This window comes from Oryctolagus cuniculus, chromosome 10 (genome assembly GCF_964237555.1).
Source record: "Oryctolagus cuniculus chromosome 10, mOryCun1.1, whole genome shotgun sequence".
Classification (NCBI taxonomy): Eukaryota; Metazoa; Chordata; class Mammalia; order Lagomorpha; family Leporidae; genus Oryctolagus; species Oryctolagus cuniculus.
Genome location: NC_091441.1, coordinates 65,255,230 through 65,276,685, shown reverse-complemented (window position 1 = coordinate 65,276,685; position 21,456 = coordinate 65,255,230). Strand labels below are relative to the sequence as shown.

General features: G+C 40.9%; 1 protein-coding gene across 5 annotated transcripts in view; it reads right to left on the bottom strand.

Annotated features, from left to right (window-relative positions):
• Positions 1-21,456, bottom strand: part of PTPRM (protein tyrosine phosphatase receptor type M) — an 869,082-nt gene that overhangs the window by 289,654 nt on the left and 557,972 nt on the right. For 3 of the 5 annotated variants that reach the window (XM_008261054.4, XM_008261055.4, XM_051852141.2), the window contains exon 14: positions 17,968-18,042. The exons of the other annotated variants lie outside the window; for them this stretch is intronic. In XM_008261054.4, the coding sequence (XP_008259276.1) occupies positions 17,968-18,042 (75 nt within the window). The remainder of the gene's footprint in view (positions 1-17,967; positions 18,043-21,456) is intronic. 5 annotated transcript variants of the gene reach the window in all.

Here is a 21,456-nt window from a genome sequence, read left to right as displayed (position 1 = left end):
TTAAGAGTAGAAGTTCCAACAATCTGTTTGCAACTCAACTTTGAAGGCACTAAAATGGGAATCTACTGTCCCTCCAATTTTCTTCCAGACTTTGCTTTCGGTCATTGTCTAGCTTATGCTTAGCTCTGAAAAAAACTATTCAGAGGGGAGAATGAATCATTCCACCTTTTGCACAAAGTAGAAACTGTTTGTAAACACTTCTCAGAGCTTCTTTCTGCTGCCTGAAATGTGTCACTCACTCTCTTATCAAAAAGCAAGTAGACCTAATAAATTCTATTTTCTTGCTAGAAGTATCAGTATTTTGGAGGCTTAAAAAAAGAGTCTGGCAAAGTGTATGCAAATATGTTAGTTGTTTTCCATGTGGTCTAAGAGTGACACACGCAGAAATGGCCCAGGGAAAGGTACGGAGGATTCGTGGAGTTGTAGGAGACAGCAGGGCCACCAGATCACATACAAGTTTTTTTTTGTTTGTTTGGTTTTTTTTTTTTTTTAGTAAGATCCTTTAACAAGTGAAAATTACATTAATTGTGGCATCCTATTTAATGCATTCTGGAACACAGGGTATCCTATTCTAGACACTTTAATGATCATTTGGGGAGCTTCTGAAACACACACTTTGCTGAGTTCTCTAAGGATTCTGGATCAAAGGTCCGAGATAGGACCTGATAATCCACATCTTACATGGTCCCTTACACACAATGAAGAAAATCAAATTGATCCTAATTATCTGTGATGATATTTCTCACAGACTATGGCAAAATGGAAAAAAATTTAATTGCAGTGTTATTTTTTTCAAACATCTCTTGATATAATAATATTTTATAGTTAACCATTCTTCATCACTGTACTATTTAAAAAGATATTTTCACACAATTAAGAGGCAAGGTGGGTAGAATTAAACTGTATTTTGTGATTAGTCCTAGTATGCAGATTGGAAGATGCTCTTAATTATAAAAGAATTTAAAGTATGCTGATATTGACCAGGTGCTATCAAATTAGATAAGAAGAAAGAATACTTTTTTGAAGACCTATCTTATGACACAGCTTATATGTGTTTCATTCAATAGCATACCATGGGCTATGATTAACACCATTTCAGAAATGAGGAAGTTGAAGCGACAGAAACTGTGGGGATCAATAGCTTGTGGTGAGTCCGTGAGGAGGCGGTCATGAGCTACACTCTGGATCCAGGTGCCTGACTCTGACGCCCACTCCAGTTTCTGTGCATCCAAACGTCTCCCAGTATGAAACAGAAGACTCGGCTGATAACTGTTAATGCTATGGAAGACAAGACTCAAGTTCAAAATTATCTTGATCAGCTGATCACTCACTCTCTTTAGAGGAGAGCAATGCAATAAGGGAATAAAAATCCTGAAATAAAAATAGGATAAATGACTGAGGACAAGCCACTTCCTGGGCAACGTGCAGGAAAGAAAGCCCTGGTAATACTGTCAACACAATTCTGAAACAGATGAGAGAATGGCAGGCAGCTGATCACTTGCAGTACAACATGCTGGCCAAGGTAGAGATGGGGAAGAGGAATCCAAGAAGAGGCACTCACAGAGTAGTGAAGAAGAAATACCGAGAAGGGCCAGCGCCGTGGCCCACTAGGCTAATCCTCCGCCTTGCGGCGCCGGCACACCGGGTTCTAGTTCCAGTCGGGGCGCCAGATTCTGTCCTGGTTGCCCCTCTTCCAGGCCAGCTCTCTGCTGAGGCCCAAGTCCTTGGGCCGTGCACCCCATGGGAGACCAGGATAAGTACCTGGCTCCTGCTATCGGATCAGCGCGGTGCGCCGGCCACAGCGCGCCAGCCGTGGCAGCCATTGGAGGGTGAACCAACGGCAAAGGAAGACCTTTCTCTCTGTCTCTCTCTCTCTCACTGTCTACTCTGCCTGTCAAAAAAAAAAAAAAAAAAGAATTACGGAGAAGGAGAAACAGAATTAGGGTCATTTATCCATGCAAGAAGAGACGAGCAAGTGCCTTGACAATGTCTCCCACAGGACTGTTGAAAGAGGAAGACGGCTTCTTGCCATTGTTGGCTCCTAGTGACAAACGACATGCCTTTAACAGAGTGGGAACTTAACAAGTCCTTACAACGGGAGAGCGTGAAAATATGCAACAGCTGTTTATGAAGAGAAGAGTGACCATGTGTGGTCTCTGTATGGATGTGGAGAGATATTTTTGAACATATAAGCATAAGAGCAGAAGTCAAAGTTTCTGCTGAGAAAGGATAAGATGAGCTTGTCCCCTCCATGTCTAAAATATACTATGTCCCTAAAAGAAGTCTGAGCAAGTAAAGGCACTTTGGTTGCACATAGAAGCCATTTTGATCCTCAGCACATAAAAATGGCATAAATTCCATGGAGGTTTATTCTGTCCTTGGGCAGAAGAACAATCACTTCACATTAGACAGAACAGTTTCCACTGTCTCACCCAATCTCTAAAAACACTCCATTTTCCCTTTCTTTATCTTTTCGGTTCCCCCTGCCATGGCTATGGTTTATTTCTCTTCTGGATTCTTGTACTTGACTCTCCAGTTGGTAGACTGTCAAGTCTCCTTTACAATAATACAGTCATACTGATCTTCCTAAATAACAGCTCCAATCAGATCACTCTTTCATTGAAAAAACAACAACAACAACAACAACAACAAACCCAGAGCTTCCCAATGCTTTCTTCAAAGGGCCATCAAGGTCTTCCATGAATTGGCTCCAGCCTCCTTTCCTACCTTGTCTTCCCTCTTTCTGCTTTTCTTCATCGACCTACATCCAGCCAAACGGAACTGTTCAATTTTCCCCATACACTGAACATTTTCCCTTCTCAGGGCCTTTGCTCCTGCTGCTGTTGCTTCTCCATGGAAGCTCTACTCTACTGACTTTCTATGGGTCCAAATCATCCCTGTCATTCAGAGGCTGCGTGGCACAACACTGCTCCTGACTGCGAGCTCTGTAGCAAGTGTTCTCTCTGCCACTCAACTCCTAATGCAACTTGCTCTACCCCTCTTGCACACAACTTAGTATTTTCAATGCTGAATTCAGTTATTTTGGTAAATTGTTTATATCATATACTAAGCCATAAGGTTCTTGAGATGAAGGTTGTTCCACTCATCTCTGTGACTTGGCTCTGTATCTTACTGTGAGTCTACAGTGTAGGCTCAGCGATGTTTACTGAGTCAAAAATCTCTCGTAGGAAACCCAACTTTAATTCTTCTCTCTCTTTTGCATTCTTTTCATAAGCTACCTGTTCTTTCTTCCAGTTACGGTAAAGTGCTCAGAAATTGGGCAATGAGCACAAAAAGACAGCATGTAAGAAAGGACATGTTTGAACACGGGCGCTACTGAGGAGTCTGAGGGACTCCCACTTTTAAGAAGGGCTTTTTTTTTTTTTTTTCCCTGTATATCGATGACAAAAAGTCCTTACCAAGAAATTTACTGACGAAATTTCATCATAATGAAATGAGATTAGTAGAAGGAAAGACCATGGAAATAAATACTAGCAAAAAAGTTAAATTTCTAGTGTCCAAAGCAGTGATATATATATCCATCAATGAGGAGAAAGTTAACTGGGACCATATCAGAGAGACAGGAAATGAGTATCTGTCGAGAATAAAGTGATATGAACTCAATACTTGTAATCATTAAGTAGATATAGGCCATTTTTCATGATCACATGTAGAAGTTATTTTAGAAGCCTTTAAACTAGGCCACAATTTCTGCTAGAGAGTAATTGCGATGGTCTAGGGCTCTACAGAAGCAAGAAAAAAGTACCTCAGGGAAATACCAGATTCGCCTTAATTTTATTGATTTATTTCATCCCTATGACCATGGCATGGGAGCATTTTCTAACACTCTTACTATTCACAGTGGAAATAAGGTAGAAATACAAATCATTCCCTTTATTAAGCCCCTAAATTGTACAAATGACACATGAAACTCACTTGTGATGTGGTTTTTAACCATGTTCACATGCATACATCTGCTTATAAACATGCACCAATATCTAAAAACTTATTCAGACAAATCTGTAATATCATAAAGATATTTTATTCTTTTTCATGTTTAATGTAAATATATACAAATTCTTAGATAAAAAAGATGAAAATAAGTAACTACAAGGACAATATTTATACAAAATCTCACACAAAAGTTGGTATGCCAATACAGAATGCTTCAAAAAGTTAATAAGAATGGAATTAAGGGATGAGGTTATTTTGATGCAAAAATTTTAAAATCCATGCATAAGGAGCCTTCAGAAAGTTTATGAAAATCCTGTATGATGAAAACACCATGCATGCATCTCAAAATATTTTTCACCAAAATAAAGTTATTTCCTAATTCTATTTTCCATGAACTTTTGAAGTCCCTTTGTATGTGATTGGACAAAGAGCTTCAAGTTGAATAAACTGTAATTAATAACAAACCATAATTAATAATTGCATCATTAGCAATACCAATAAGTATTATACACATTAAACTGAACATCAATTATATTGCTCAAGTGATGTATTGCTTGGATGTTTACTAGAGTCAGTGGGAAAGCTCATCAGAGAAACTGATGGATGAGCTGAGTAGATGCCATTTATTAACTCAAGGCAGGTGCCAGGCCTGTTTTCAAATATTGCTCCTCAGAGATAGCTATTTACTCTCCTAAAAATGAAAACAACATATTGAAGAAAACCCATGGCTAAGCTCTACGACGAGGTAAGACTTCTTTTTTACAACCCAGTTTATGTTTATCCAACTTGGTACCCAGTGTCTGAAAAAGTCATTAATGAGGTCATCTATAATCCATTTTAATAAAGTTCTACTAATATGTATTCTCTCAGGTTCTGTTGAGAATTGACATTTCTGATGGACCAATGCAAAGGAAGGTGTCCACATTTAAACCAAGGACATAGAGCACCAAAGGAACCCCAAATGGCCAGGACAACAAAGGGAGCCTGGTGCTTTATCTGGTGTTCTGGGCTCATGGGAAGTACAACATAGGTTATATACTGCTTTGGGCCATTACTGCTTCAAATAATGTAGCTATATTTGAAAGTGCAAGAACTTTTTTCACCATTATCATCATCTCCATCATTGCTAGCAACAAGATAATAGCACGGGTCATTTTGATGCTGTTTATAACCCAAAGACAGGCATACAGAAAATACCAAATGCGGGGGATCCATTTCAGGTCTTGACACATGATAGAATCATCACATTCCTCACTCGTTCCAGTGCTCCTGGAGACCACAGCATCCAAATGGTGTTCATGTAAATAATGCCCTGGGTACCATCAAGAAACACATCCATTTCCCCAGAAGTTCAATTCTGAATCTCTCTGAGGGGCTGCAGTGTCAAAGTAGGGACTGGCAGTAGCCTGGATTAATTATCTGCTCTTAAAAGTCTCCAGGGTTTAGAGTAACAACAAAGCCACACAATCAGGTCCCAGCAACTGCCCTTTTACCTGCCTTAATTTGGAGCCAGCTCTGTGCTCCACTGTATACATATTATTGCATTCACAGCCTCACAGCTCACCGTGGGGTGACAAAATCGTTTTCTCCTTGTTTCACAAAAGTGAATGTTAAGATGGTAGGAGATAGATATTCATCCAAAAAGTCTGGCCTTCAATTCACTTATCTAAAGTGTGTGCTTTCTAAACTAAGTGTTCTGGGATCCAAAATTCCTGTGCAAACTACACTAGTAAAATCACAGCTAGAGAACCAGCGGGCATAGAGGGCTACTGGGCGTGTTTGAAAACTGCCCTAGGAAGTGAGCCTTGTGAATTTGCAAGTGATGCAGTTTACCCCCGAGGATCCTCCTTTTCCCTTAGGAGTGGGCTGAAGGAAGGCTGTGACCTTTACAGGTTCCATTATTTGAGGCAGCAGATGCAGAAAAGGAAGTACCAGAAGGAAGCCTAGATTTCTCCACAGTGTCCCCGTACAGCTTGAAATTTCTTTAAAATCTGTGGTTTGTTTATCTTTTAAATAAAACATGCAAATGTTACATTTTATTTCACAATGGTCATTTTTTAATAAAAAACAATGTTTTATTTTATTTATCATCAAAGAGAGTGATGCTCCCGGAAGATGCACCATGGTTCATCCTGAACAACACAGAGCCCTGGCTTTTCCAGCTGGCCCGTGTATGACAGAGGCCAGCAGCTGGACAGCAATACAGTTCAAAGAGGGAGGGTAGTCTCTCTCTTTCCTTTTCTCTTAAAGACAACCTCCCCAGAAGGAGCAAGATGCAGAATATACTACAGCTAAACAAGATGAGCCATGGTTTGAGAAAGAATCAGACATTAACACCAAACTCAAGACTCTATTTCATTAAAAATGACAATGACAGGCCGGCACTGTGGCTCACTAGGCTAATCCTCCGCCTTGCGGCGCCGGCACACCGGGTTCTAGTCCCGGTCGGGGCGCTGGATTCTGTCCTGGTTGCCCCTCTTCCAGGCCAGCTCTCTGCTGTGGCCAGGGGGTGCCGTGGAGGATGGCCCAAGTCTTGGGCCCTGCACCCCATGGGAGACCAGGAAAAGCACCTGGCTCCTGGCTCCTGCCATCGGATCAGCGCGGTGCCCCGGCCCCGGCGGCCATTGGAGGGTGAACCAACGGCAAAAAGGAAGACCTTTCTCTCTGTCTCTCTCTGTCACTGTCCACTCTGCCTGTCAAAAAAAAATGACAATGACAATTCTAAAAGAAGCAAAATACTATGTGTGTATGCATGTGTGTGGTATGTGTGTGTGTATCATGTGTGTGTGTGTTATGGATATGGGAAAGGAGGGGAAACATTTTTGACAAAAAAGAATTTTATGAGTTGTTTTTTAAAAGATGTTGACTATCACTCTCAGTTCAATAATTTAGATATTCATGAACAAGTTACAAGTTTAGATATTGTCCAAAGGGCAAACAGGGAACTTCTGTTAAGAGGACTATGGTTTTCCCTTTTATTCTCCAGGGCTTGATTTCTCTCTCTGTAATTTTACAAAGTTGGCGGGATATTTACACATTTTCTTCAACAAGCAGCATCATTCTATCTGATTTATTCCTGAAATGTTCTCCATCTGTGAGCCTCCTCTCCATCCTATTGCCTTAAGATGATGCAGGAAATTCTGACTTTCCTTGCATTCTGATTAAGTGGGATCACACCCATGTATATTTCCAAAGCACTCTCACACACAAGGTATCTCATGGTAATGAAACAATTATTTACAAGAGAGACGAATCCAAAGTGAACCAAAATTTCACCATACAACAGCACAAGATGGACCTTTGCCTACAAATTCTGAGTAAAGTCCACTGGGATTCTTAGACATAAGTCTGTTGGAATTAATCTTGCCACCTTATATTTTAAGTGGCAGGAACTTCTTTAAAGAAAATAAGAGAATACAAATAAGAATATTACAATTGGTGTCTATCAACAGTAGTCGAAGTACAGGTACGTGGGTCCCTTGAATAGAGGCCTCGTGAAGGGGTTGGCGCTGTGGCAGAGCAGTTAAAGCTGCCGCCTGCAGTGCCAGTATCCCACATGGGTACCAGTTCAGGTCCCAGCTGCTCCACTTCCGATCTAGCTCTCCACTATGACATAGGAAAGCAGTAGAAGATGGCTCGAGTCCTTGGGCCTCTGCACCCACATGGAAGATCAAGAAGTTTCTGGCTCCCGGCTTCGGATCGGTGTGGCTCTGGCTCCTGCAGCCATCTGAGAAGTGAACCCATGGATGGATGACCTCTCTCTCTCTCTCTCTCTCTCTCTCTCTCTGTGTCTCCCTGCCTCTGCCTCTCTGTAACTCTGCCTTTCAAATAAAATAAATAAATCTTTTTTTAAAAGACCTAGTGAAACAGATGTTGTCACTCAGCTTTCATAAATATTTTTAAAAATCCATTTCTTCTCCATTTTTATTAATATCAATGATGAATTGATTTCACTATAAAATAAAAATAATACATTTCCTTATAGGAATGCCAAGAATAATCTATTTGTTAAACTGTAGGAACTTTCCTTTTCATGGTATCTTGCACATTTTGCCAGAATCTTGGCTTATTTTCAAATGCATAAGGTTCTGGATTAATACCAAAATTAAAAGGTAGATAAAGTTCAATTTATGCTGCAAGCCAGAAAGTTCTATGCCTCAAATAAATAAAAGACAGTTAAAGATACTCTTTTGTTTTCCTTTATCACACTGCTGATAGAAAGGAAAAACATAAAAGGATATTGAAAAATTAAATTGTTATACACTGAAAATCTTTTACATAGAAATTCTTAAGTTTATGTAATAAAAATGGAAAACAACACTATTTCAGTGCAATATCCAGCTTCAAAAATACATTATTTCCAAAATCAAATACTTGACATTTGACTCAGTATTTCATTCCAAAAACTGACAAGGAGAGGGAACAGAATCTCCCCTGGCATTCCTGCATCCTCTCACCATTTTCTTGTAACTATGCTGTGTTATAGATGAAACTGCCACAGCAAAATGACAAATATAACACATAAAAGAACAAAAAAGGGCAATAAATCAATAATGACACTGTAGCCTATTAAAATGCAGTCAGCTGGTTTTGCAGAAAGAATAAAAATTTCCTCTCATTTTACATTCTTTCTTGCTGAGAAGGAAATTTCAGAATCCTTAAGTGAGCTCTGTAAGAGATGCTGAAATCCCAATCAAGTCCTCCTCACACCAATTTCCCATGTTGGCCTCTAACACAGGAAATATACACAGCACATCATGATATGCCTTTACCATTGATTATGAAATGTCTGAGACAGTGTACATGAATTATGAATTATTCATATTTATATGGTACTGTATTTGACCAAAAAACTCCAAGATACTTAGTTGGCAAAAGGTAGTTCTAATCCAATCAAATTTCCAATCAGTTGATTATCAGCATTAATGAATGGTTTGGCCATTTTTATTTAAAGGGAGAGTAAGGGAGATACTTTCTTCCCCCCATTGGTATCCAAAATTCACTCGAAAGGTGGAATTGAAACTTTGAACACTGAAAACAATGTATCTTATAGATGATATGTTTTAGAATACATCTAAATACATGTTACTGTAGTCCATTACCACTTATCATGACTAATATCAGTTCAAGATACTGCTAAATGCACCAAGTGGTGTTTATGTGGTTCTTAGCCAAGGCCCTAATGAGAAGTTCCTTAAGAGCTAACAGCACATGTTCCTCTTGGGACGTTCTCTTGGCTTTCATGTAGAGCTCATGACACAGCAGGCTCCCCCAGCAGACCCACGAGCAGCTCATGGAAGTGAAAGAGGCATGCACGCGTGAATGAATGAAGCAGAGGCCAGCGCTCACCGTACTGCCCCCTAAAGCTGAGCATTTCAAGGGCCACTCTGATTTCCATCAGAACTCAATACTACGTGCCTTATATATCTGCCAGGAGGGAGGCTGCCCAGAGGTGCCCAGGGAGCCGTGGGTCCAGGTGCACCTCCTGAAACCCCAGGCATCCTGACTGCAGTCACAGCTTCACGCGTCTGGGGGGCAGCCATGTTATTTTTAAAAGATGCAATGTGGAAATTAGTTCCCACCTCAAAGGAAGTTTACCTTTGATGAACGACTTCAATCCATCAGAAAATACTAGCCTGCCTGTGAGTGCCTCGCCTGGGCAGCCCCTGACTGGCAGGTTGTGCAAAGTCTGAAGATACACATGATGTGGCCCCTGTAATTGTAGACCAAAATATTTCTATGTGTGGACACACACATTATAGTAAATGCAATGAACAATGGCCTCTGATAAAACTCTTCAAGAGTCCAATGAGCAAACTCTTGAAAGGACAATATAAAACTACCCTCTGCTCAAGGAGGGAGGAGTTTGTCTCAGTGCCCACATATTCATATTATATTGATGAGCTGCATCATCCTGTAGCTGTTGTGATTCTTATGTGCACCACAGTGAAAAGCCCTCAATAGAAATGAAGTGGGTATCTTAAGCCGAGGGTAGGGTGGAGCCATTCCTTCCCGGAGGGATTCAAAGCCTCCTTTCATACGTGTGGCCCTGCCCCTTAATTCCCATCATGTGCTCTTCCTCGCTGACTGCAGCTGACCAACTGCCCGAGGCCACTACCGACTGCGCTAACATCCTGGCATTCAGCTCTTCTATTCACATACATGCCCTCTGTTCCTTTCTAGGTGGTTGAACAGCCTTCCGTTTCTTAGGGTTTTACTTTCAGTCTTTGTCCTACAGCTGGGAATCGTCTGCCAACCTGATCTCACGTGCACCTCTTGAAAACACTTCAATCATTTCATAATGTTCTTGGGATCAAGAATGAAGTCCTTAGCTTAATGTGCAAGGTCACGGTCAGCCTGTGTCTGCCTGGACAGTCTAACTGCTCTCCCCCACACATTCTTCTTGTGCTCCACTCTCCAGACATTAGGACCTCATTGCAGGTCTTCAGATTTGTCCTGTCCCATCACAGGACCTTAGCACCTGCTGTTCCTGGCACTGACTGCACCTTATCACCTTCAGTCCAGTCTTCCTAGCTTCTCAGTGTGGCCGAGACCTGACTCCAGTTATATCCGTTTTGCCAATAGAGAATTGCCTGTCCGTGAGGGACAGATATCATCTGTCTGTGTCTCAGCCCTGTCACGGGTCACTGATCCCAAGGAGCACCAAGGCTCCCTTGCTGGCCGTGATGGGTGGGAGACAGAGAGGTCAGCTGGATGCAACCTGGTGCAGTGGGCGGGCCGTTCACTAGAAAATTAAAAGCTAGACAAGTTTTATGGCTTTTGCCAAATGAAAGGGACGATTAAAATTGTGCTTTTAAATGAACTGAAAAAAACCACTGGTTTGCTTTATTTGCAATAGAAAAATCTACTGAATTCAAAAAAATACATATAGATGAAGGGACACATTTTGCAAGTGAACAGCACAGTCATTTGAAAGCAAAAAATAAACTAACTTCTAAAGATTTCTGCCCTCAGTCAAGATTTGCTTAGAATTTCCTCCTTCCCGTGATGAAAGCTATAAAATACCTCGAAGTAAATTTAACAAGGAAGATCACAGACTGTTACTTATTCTGTCAATCAGCAAATAATCTGGCATACTTGCTGGGTGCTGTGGGCTACAGTGGGAACAATTGTGCTCGGTGCATCAGTGAAAGGATGCATTCTTCTTCCCACAATTAAAAGGAAATGCGTGAAGGCAGAAAACAATAATAGCTAACATTTATTGAGGCTATACTTTGTGCTTTGTTAGGTCATTTAATACTGACAGTAACTTTCTAAGTCCCACTCTCAGTCCCATTTCACAGACGAGAAAACCGAGGAAAGAGATGTGCTGTCACTTGCCTGAGGCCGCTCTGCTGCTAAGGGCCAGCGCTTGGGATCTGAACCTGAGCAATTTAGTTCTACAGCCCATGTTCTGACCACCAGGCTACCCACTGCTATTACACACAGTAGCTGCCGTGCAGCCCTCCTGAGGCACTTCCAGGAACCCCAGCAAACATAGTTTAAGAACCACTGGGCCGGATATTGTATAGGGTTTCCAGCTCTGATGGTCTATGATATGGCAATTGATGACTGATGGTCTATGATACACTAATTGGTTAATGAACACTTGTGGAATGAAGGGCCTTCCTCCATCTCCCAATCCCTTCTCCCCATAGACCAAATTTAAAGCCACTCCCCCAAACCCATTTAAAGACCTTCATTTGGCCTCTCTGCCTGCTTTCAGCTCTTGCCTAGAGCTGATGAGGGATACCTGATATGAACACGCTCATCTTGAGAGTCCCAGAAACTTCCTCGGGCTGTTTGCTGTTGGTGGTGCCCTTCAGTAATGATTTTTTGTACCTAAGGAAAGGTGTCCTTCCGTATGACTCAACGGCTAGCACCACCACGGGCTTTAGGAAAGCCTGATGCACCGTGGCTGCCCAAGAGACCAGCAGAAAGGGTACAGTGAGGAAAAGGAGGAGAAAGGCCTGACCATGCCACCTTAGGACGAGTGACACATCTCCTGAGGCTGAGGGGAGCATGGCTAGGGGTGGTGGGCAGCACTCCATTGCTGCAGGTGCAGCAGACATTGTTGATCAGCAGAGAATCCCCATGGCTGGGGTCCGAGCTATACACCTGTTTCTGCAACCTTTGGAAGAATGGGAAAAGGAGCAGAGAAAGCAGGTGACTGGGTGTTCTGAGGGCTGGAGATAAACATGACAAGTAGAGGAAGCACAAGGCAGCCAAGGGCCCTTGGAGCCCAGGGTGGCAGTGAGAAACCACAGGGAGAGCTCCAGGGTGTGAGAGTCTGGGGGCATCCATTGAGGCCTGCAAGGTCCAGGAGGAGATGCTGAGGTATGAAGGTGGGGGTCCAACCCACTCTGAGCTGGAAGGACCGAGGGTTCCATACACGAGACATGGTATCACACATGGCATCACATGTGACTCCACGTATGACCTGCGGGGCCTGTGGGGGTGAGGCTCATCCTGGTGAGCTTCTGTGTGCAGCTGTGACATGCCATGCAATGTCTCCCGTGGTGCCTGCCACGAGGACTTAGTGAGTGGTGCATTTGCCAGGCTCAGTACAGAATATGAACACAGGGCATCCTCTGTGAATTCTGCACTTTCTCTCTTCCTCCAAGGTGACCCAGTTCAGTGACCTCCAGGTCTTTCAATTGAATTTAAGAGACAAACAAACAAACAAAAAAGCCACCCTCTCAAAACAAGGGCACTTCAAAAAGGTCAGAGAATATGGAATCAAAAGATGTTTATTCTGGTGCAAAAATTTTTTTGAAATCTGTGGGATTTTTTCCATAACACAGATTTTCCGCAGACTTTTTGAAATATCCTTATATTCTCTTTAAGAGCCACATGAAGGCTTAAAAGCAATCCCTTAGGATGTATTTCATGACAGCTAGGCCTCTAAGCTGAGCAGGCCCTTGTCTCCCAGCCTCTGGGGGAGGGCTGGAGCCCAGCTCCAGGAAGGTCAGGGAGGAAACCCAGATGTGTTCACAGGGACCACAGTCCCCTTCCTGCCAACTCAGCCCTCTGCAGCCTTTAGAAGGGCAAGGCCCCTCTGTACAAATCAGAACAGAGCTCAGCTCCTTCCCTCATTGCCTGCAGTTACCAAGTAAACCCATTTCCACTGCCTTAAATAATGTCTGCCTGTATTTCATTTTCACAATATGGAAATGTGCTCCAGGTATGGTTTTCCAAACTTGAAACTTTGTGTGGGACTAACTGTTGGCAGCTCTTCCTCTCTTTTTCTCTCAAGTACTAACTGCAACTAGCAAGAAAGTCTACCTGCTCTGATATCTCTGTTTGTACTTGGATCCCAGAAGTCACTTGTTTATAAATACTCCAGGCTACAGATCTCATCATAGTAGATGTACAGGTTAAATGAAACAGATGATAAGATTTTGCATAAGGAACTCATTCTCCACAGCAGCTGAGTTGACTGGGTTATTAAATCACAAACAGAAATATCTTAATATGAAATAACCTATATTTATGAATTTTAAAATTCTTAAAGAGAAATATCTACTGTGTGCAGCTTTCTATTTTCTCCCTAGAGCATGTCTATTGTAAACAATGAAACACAAGATAAAAAAAAGGGGCCAGCATTGTGGCATTGCTGGTTAAGACTCCAGCTGCAACACCAGCATCCCACACGGGCACTGGTTCAAGACCTGGCTGCTCTACTTTCAATCCAGCTCGCTGCTAATTTGCCAGGGAAAGCAACAGAAGATGGACCAAGTGGGCCCCTAAATCAACGTGGGAGACCCAGAGGAAGACCTGGCTTCAGCCTGGCCAGCTCCAGCTGTTGCAATCATTTAGGGAGTGAACCATTTTGTGGAAGATTCTCTCTCTCTCTCTCTCTCTCTCTCTCTCTCTCTCTCATCTCTGTCTCTCTTCCTCTCTCTGTAATTCTGCCTTTCAAATAAATTTTTTAAAAAAGGTAAAGGGAACAAAGTAGAGACTAGAAGCACTGCCATTTTCTAGAACTTTCTCTGTGTGCACTCTCTCCTGTACCAGTTTTAGGCAGATGAGACCTTCATTCCAATAAGATATTCTGTTCCCTTTCACAATCTCCTGACTCTAGTGTGCAAGCAGATTTTTTTTTTAAACTGTGAGTTACAACCTTCAACTCACTAGTGGGAAATGGAAACCCAATCAGAAAATAGCAATGAGACTTTTTTTTTCTTTTAAAGAAAAACATGATAGAACAGTATAGAAAAAAAATCAGAGTGCATCAGAGGCTGTCAGCAGTGTTGGTAGTAGAGACTGCAAAGCTTTTGTCTCAGTTACACTGGTGTGTGTGTGTGTGTGTGTGTGTGTATGAGTTCATATTGGGAGGTGTTGCATTTCTTACTGCTGACTGAGGATAACAGGTTTAAGACACACTGCCCTGTGCAAGGCAGGACACATGCATTCTGTGGTCAGAGCTCCTTTTATAGAATCCTCCTGGCATCTGAGCCCTTCATTCACTAGAGTCAATCAACAAACATTTAGGAGCACTTTCACTTTTACCCAGCACAGTGCTCAGTGTGGGGAATCAAGGCACCAAGGCACCTGCTGCTGTTGGACAAGCTAGAGAGATTTCACCCACACTGAGGCCGGCCTAACCAGACGGGCTGCCCGCTGGTGCAACAGTTATAATAACACAACGGACTCACAGAAGTTCCCTAGTGTAAGAGGAGCATCAGATGGCATGTTTAGGGGCAAGATGTCAACATGATTAAAACAAAATGAACAAAAGAGCTGAAGGCACTTCAGAAGGTGTCCCGCCCGTATTTCTTGTTGACTTCTACAAGTGACTGGAGTGATCTGGCAAACAAACCTATACCTGTCTAATGGGTCACACACAGAAATGTTCAGCGCTGTCCCCATAGCCATTTCTTAAGCTGAGAAAGGCTTTGAAACACATGTCCTTGTTTCCCCATGAGTTGTAAAACTGCTGTTTGTGCCAAAGAACAAGCACAATATTCACTTTCGACTCCTAAGAGGATGTGTGTATGTCGCTTTTGATATGAATGCAAATAGACTTGATGCCACAATGTCTGGGCAACCATACAAAGTGAAACTTTTAAAGTTCAGAGATCCATACCTGGCACACAAAAGGTGCTTAATAAATGTCAAAAAAAAAAAAAGATTGAATGAATGAAGACTCTGTTGTGCAGTCTGACTCATGAATAAATCTTTTTAAAAAAGGACTGTGTTACTGCTATCAAAGTTGATGGCTGAGACAAATAGAAAATGCAAAAGAAATATGACTTCAGTGTGAATGTATCTGAGTGAGATTAACCATCATTAAAACCAGCAGTAAATACCGAAGAAAGAGTGAGTGTAGGTTTTTACTGGTGTTTGAGGCTTACTCTGCTCCCATCATTTTAATCCTTAATAAACCAAATTCACCAATGGGGGCCCCTGCAGTCCCTGGGAAATGGCTGCCCTACACAAATGGTGGTGACGGATGCATCCTTCACAGACTAGGTCCAAGGTAATAACAGCCAATGCATCCAAAAGCCTTGTGAATGTGGCCACTTTATGAAGTGTCTTCATAACCATAACCATGCAAGTTTTCAGAGAAAACTCTATTGACTAGGAGGTGGAGAATGCCTGGTAAGTGGCTCCCCAAATAATTTGGTCTGGTACTACCAAGATGATTACAGGTGGGACTTGAAATTCAATAATCTATAGTAGGCTAATTTTTAATTTGATTTTTTTTATGGCCTGTGAATGATGTTATAAATATCCAAATGGCCATTGGCAGAGAAAAGGTTCCCCACTGCTGCTTCAGAAACTTGACATACTCCACGGCTAGTTACCTACATGTGTCAGCTGGAGATAGCGGATTACAGGCAGAGTCTGAGAAAGCGCATACTTAACTATAGTTGTTTTATGATGGTGAGGCCAATCAACTTTTAAGTGTTACTGATGAGTCTGTGGCCAACTCAGACATAATGGGGGCTCAGACCCAGGATCCTAGACAAAGTTCAAGATGGACACATAACTCTACACGGAGCACCATGGGCCAGTCCTTGAACATCTAGTTTTTAAGGGGGAGGATTTTTGCTAAGGTATATACCATCCCTCAAGCATGCGTACTGGAGTGACAATTAGAACTTTAATCAATACAACATAGACGCTCAAAAGAAACTTGAAAGCCAGGGAAACAGAACTGTTGGCAAACATGGCATTTGGGCCCTGAAATAGAGGACTGAAAATATGTGTGGGACGCCAGTGAAGAAGAAAGAAGAGTTTTTCTGCATTTGTCAACCTTACAAAATATGTCTGTAATTCTCCTGAGTCTCAGTTGCTTTATTTCTCAAAATTATAAGCTCATAGTACAACCTTAACATTGAGTGTTTCTTACCATGAATAAAGCTTTATAATTTTCTTAAATGTTAGGGAATATTCTCTAGTTTCACACACACAAAAACAATTGTTGGATTAGACATTATATGGAAAGTAGTGGTACATTTCTTACATGGCTTCAATTATACCTAAACTACATGCAATAACCTACAACAATCAATAGTCTTTCTGAAATCAGAATTTTGAGACCTTCCTGCATGATTAACGTTGGAAGCCTTGACAGTGATTTGCTTTTGTTGCAAAAAAAAAAAAAAAAAAAAAAAAAAAAAAAAAAAAAAAACAAAAACAAAAAACAAGTTTGTCTTCTGGAGTTCTGTAGTAATTTATTGGACTCGTTTTTTGTATGAGTTTATAGAGCTATCTGAATATTTTCAGAGGTAGTTAATACTGAGCAAGTTAATTTCAAAAGGTACTTCAAAAAGTTCATGGAAAGATGTAATCAAAAGTTAAGTTTATTTTGGTGCAAAAATTTTGAAACCCATGCTCTCAAAGAGTCTTCAAGAGTCATGGAAAATCAATGTTATGAGAATCTTATTCGTGAATTTCAAATACTTTTACACCAAAATAAACTTATCCTTTTTTCAAAAAGATATTTACTTGAGCGAGAGAGAGAGAGAAATAGGTGGGGAAGGGGGGTAGAGAGAGAGAGAAACAAAACTCTCATCCACTGGTTAACTCCCCCATATGCCTACAATGGTAGGGGCTGGGCCAGGGCTGCTGCCAGGAACTCAATTCTGGGTGGCATGAAGCTAATTACTTGAGCCATTAACACTGTCTCCCACAGTCTGCATCAGCATGAAGCTGGAATCAGGGACAGGAGCTGGGAATCAAATCCATGGACTCCAATGTGGGATGTAAAGGGTCTTAACTTACATCTTTACTACTTGCCCCACAAGCTTATCTTTTAATTATGTTTTTCCATGAGACTCTTCAAGATGCTCTGTAATTTCTCTTGGTATAAAGCCTCACACAGTTCAACTTCATGATTTTAAGCCGATCAGTTTTTCTAAACTTTCTGAAATTTTTCAATGCATTTGACTTGCAGATATGCCATTGCTTTATATAAACACTTTGCTTTGCAAAAGGGATCAATAAGGAAAACAATAAGCTCTCAACAATTGTATGTACATGAAAAGCTATTTGAACAGTGTCACTCTAAAGAGCTTTGGGTGAGTTAATTTAATAACATTGGCAGACAAGATTGTGTATTGCTGAATGCAAGTGCTAACTAAACTCTGCACGGTGAAAAACAAAGCTCTCTCACCCTTAAATCTCAAGGCCTTTTTATATTAATTTGGAACACTGGGACTACATCTTTAAGGATATTGTTTGAAATCCTGTCAATTGATGTCACTGCTATTGCAGGTCCAGCAAATTTCATTTCTGTATAGCATTAGGCTAGAAAGGAACATATTAACAGACCAGACACACAATGAAAACATGCAGTGGAGTCGTACTTAATGCATGGACATAAATGTGCACAAAGAAGAGGCCAAGCATATCATTTAATTTAATACAAGCACAGGTCTGAAACAAGGGTCTGAAGCATTATCAATAGGCCTTAAGCAAAGGAGGAAATGTAGAGGGGAAACAAAGCTGAGAAAAATGAGCAGGAAATGGGCAGGATGACTCATCTATACTTGAACATCTGACCTGTTAGTTGGCCGTCGCCTGCAGCAGGGACGATGCGAATGTAAGGTGTTGTAAGCTGAGTCACGATTATCGCAGCTAAGGCAAAGAGGATTTCCAGGTCAGCATGCATGAGGGAAAAAAAAGCCAGACTGAAGCTAGGCTAGCAAGAAGAATCCCATCAGTATATCAAACCGTCTCAACTTTGTTCCAACAACAACAAAAAGAAAAGGAAGAAAAAATTAAAAAATAACCATAGCCAGGTGTTGAATTTTTCTGAATTCTTTTGTCTTAAACAAGCTCTAGTCATGCAGCAGGATTTCTAACTATGACCCAATTGCAAGCTTTGGCTGAGATCTTGGACAGATCAACTGAAGAAGAGGAAAAAGAAAGTAAAACAAAACCAAAAATATTAGTCCTAAGTAAAGGTGAAAACTAGTGGGTATTCAATTGCACTTGACCATGGTATGTAAAGATATGCCACTAATTTTGATGATTTAAACTTTAGGCTTTTAGAATTTACCAGGTTGTTTAAAATTCTGTTGCTAAATTCACAGTATTTTCTCTTGCTAATATCACCATTGTCATGAACATTATCCTTCTCACTAGAAACATTTTTGTGTAATTTCTCCGATAGATACATTTCATGCGGATTTCCATTTAGGAACCTTATTTTTTTACATGAAAAAAATTAAAAAGATGCAGCTCAAAATATTGGTTTAAAAAAACGGAAACTGCTAATTGCCCTTGTTCTAGTTGTCCTGGTTAACATGTGACCAAGGAAATGAGTAGGTGGACCAGGCGAACTTCGTTTGCCTGCACAGCTCAGCAGCTGTATTTAAGTGGTTAACATTTATGACACACAGATATTGAAAAAAGATAGAAAATTAAAACGTCAGTTCTAACATGATACAGCTGGAAAATGATGCAAAGAAAAAATATTGGAAAATTAAGGACAGGCTTGCATGAAAGATTACTAATTTACATGGAACAGCCTGGGTGCTATTAGAAGTGTGGCAGCGAGTAAGGAAAATAGATCATCTACCATCTGCAGACAATTAAACCCCAAACTGCTGCTGCATAATATTTTGAAATATCCCTCTGCACCAAACAGTGCTGCTACTTACAACTACACAACTGCAGCAACTCTGTTTAAAAATGGCGGAACTGTCTTTCACATATTATTAACTTTTCGCTAAGGGAGATGAACAAACTAACAGTTTGGTCACAGAATGGAGAGTTACAAAGACATTTCCTTGATATGACATATGTCGCAAATCTTTATACAGATAAAAGTTGTACACAGCAAAATGTTACTTCTAAGACTTGTTACAAAGTTGGTGCCAACTGAAGTTGTACAGGCTTACTGCTTTGCCCTGGTTATAGACTGGGTGACCAACATAACTGCGTTTGTTTCTTTTTTTTTTTTTTTTTTTTTGACAGGCAGAGTGGACAGTGAGAGAGAGAGACAGAGAAAAAGTTCTTCCTTTGCCATTGGTTCACCCTCCAATGGCCGCCGCGGCTGGCACACCGTGCTGATCCGAAGGCAGGAGCCAGGTGCTTATCCCGGTCTCCCATGGGGTGCAGGGCCCAAGGACTTGGGCCATCCTCCACTGCACTCCCTGGCCACAGCAGAGAGCTGGCCTAGAAGAGGGCCAACCAGAACAGAATCCAGCGCCCCGACCAGACCAGGACTAGAACCTGGTGTGCCGGCGCCACAGGCGGAGGATTAGCCTATTGAGCCACGGCGCTGGCCTACAACTGTGCGTTTTGCATTACTTACAGGAAACCTTGACCTATTCTTGTGAGCAAAATGATACTATCTTAAAGAAAAGCAGAGCGCCTATCTAATATACAAAATGGGAAGCAATATGAAGAAAGTTCCTTGAGAGTAGCTATGCTGGGCAGCTACATATTTGCACGTAAAAAGAATTCTAATTACCATCAGCCTAACATTACCATGAAAAAAGCACATTATAAATTTTAGGAAGAATTTTTATATGATCTCAGTGCTTTGCTTTGTAAAGTGTTTGCTTGTGATTATTTTTAGCTAGGAGGAGCAAACTTGATTACATGACAAGCTACCTTAGAAAGGGAAAGTAGGCCCAGGATACGCTTTTGCAAATAAAGTTTTATCAATTCAATTGTTTTTGCATCGCCAAAAGGTGCTCTAGTCCTGAACTGGCACAGCTGAGACGCTGTGCCAGAAACCATATGGCCTGCAAAGCCTAAAATATTTATCGCCTGGTCCTGAACATCAGAAATTTGCTGAACTCTGCCTTAAAATATCAATCGGGAAGTTAGTAAAAATTAAGGTAGAAATTCCAGTCCTATGCCTGGAAGGCAGTATCTGGAGGTGGTAACTTTAGGGCCTCTCTTTGCTCTGGATGCATGAACAGAGGAGTAAATCATGTTTCATGGGATTAGACTTCACGTGCACAGAGTGGAATCTTCAGGAGTTTGTTGAATGAGCATTCACCAAACTGTGATTTGCATGACTCCAGTGTCCCCTGAAAAATGACTTTGGGTCAAATAAATTTGAGAGGCATGGGAACTTTTCAGGTTTCTTCTCTTTAGGGACCTCTCAGGGGGCTTTAATATACTCATGATGTACATTGTGAAGACCATTTCAGATCAAGGAAAGAGTATTTTCTCTAAACAATGCTGAATGATGAACATAAATGTTCCTATTTTCTCAATCCATAGCCAAAATAATAGCAGATTAACATAGTTGAGTGGTCTTACTATATAATTTGTTTTCTCATGTATTGAATGTGAGTAATTAAAGGAATCTTAATGAGCATTACATCTCAACAGACACTCTTTTCAATTCCTTTATCAGCACACTTTCATTCTGATGCATTATGGCCTAGAAAGAATGGTTTTCTTTGCACGAAACAGTGAAAAGAAAAACAGTCTAGAGAAACTCTCTAAGAGCCTAGTGAATAAATAAAGAAACATTCAAATTTCTGAATATGCTTAGAAATTGCATCAGAACAATGGAAATCCTTCAAAGTTTCCTCAAGGTCTTCTTCCAGCAAAGTATATTCACAGCCCAGTCCAAATTTAAGTTAAATAAAATACTAAACTTACAATGAAGCAGGTTTTCATAGAAAATTTGCCTTAAAACTATCATTGTAGAATAACGGTGGTTTTTTTTTGTTGTTGTTGTTTAAACTTTATCATCTGACTTCCTTAATACTTTGGTAGAGAATTTAGCATGCGTTTGTACGCAGGTTTTGTTTTTTATTTCTAGCTATACTGCCATTAGCCAAGCCAGAGCATGAAGAGGAACAAATGATCATATGCAACCACTCCTTATACACTAGAAACAAAACAAAAATACCTTTTATGAACTCAAAGTCTTCAAAATTTAAAAATTGTATTTGTGTGTCTATATTTAGAAGTCTTATGGAATACTCTACACATAACAATGGAATATGCGTTTGAGTAATTTTAAAATAGGAACTTTTTCAAACAGGAAAGCTTGCACGAGGCCATGTTGTTACAGAG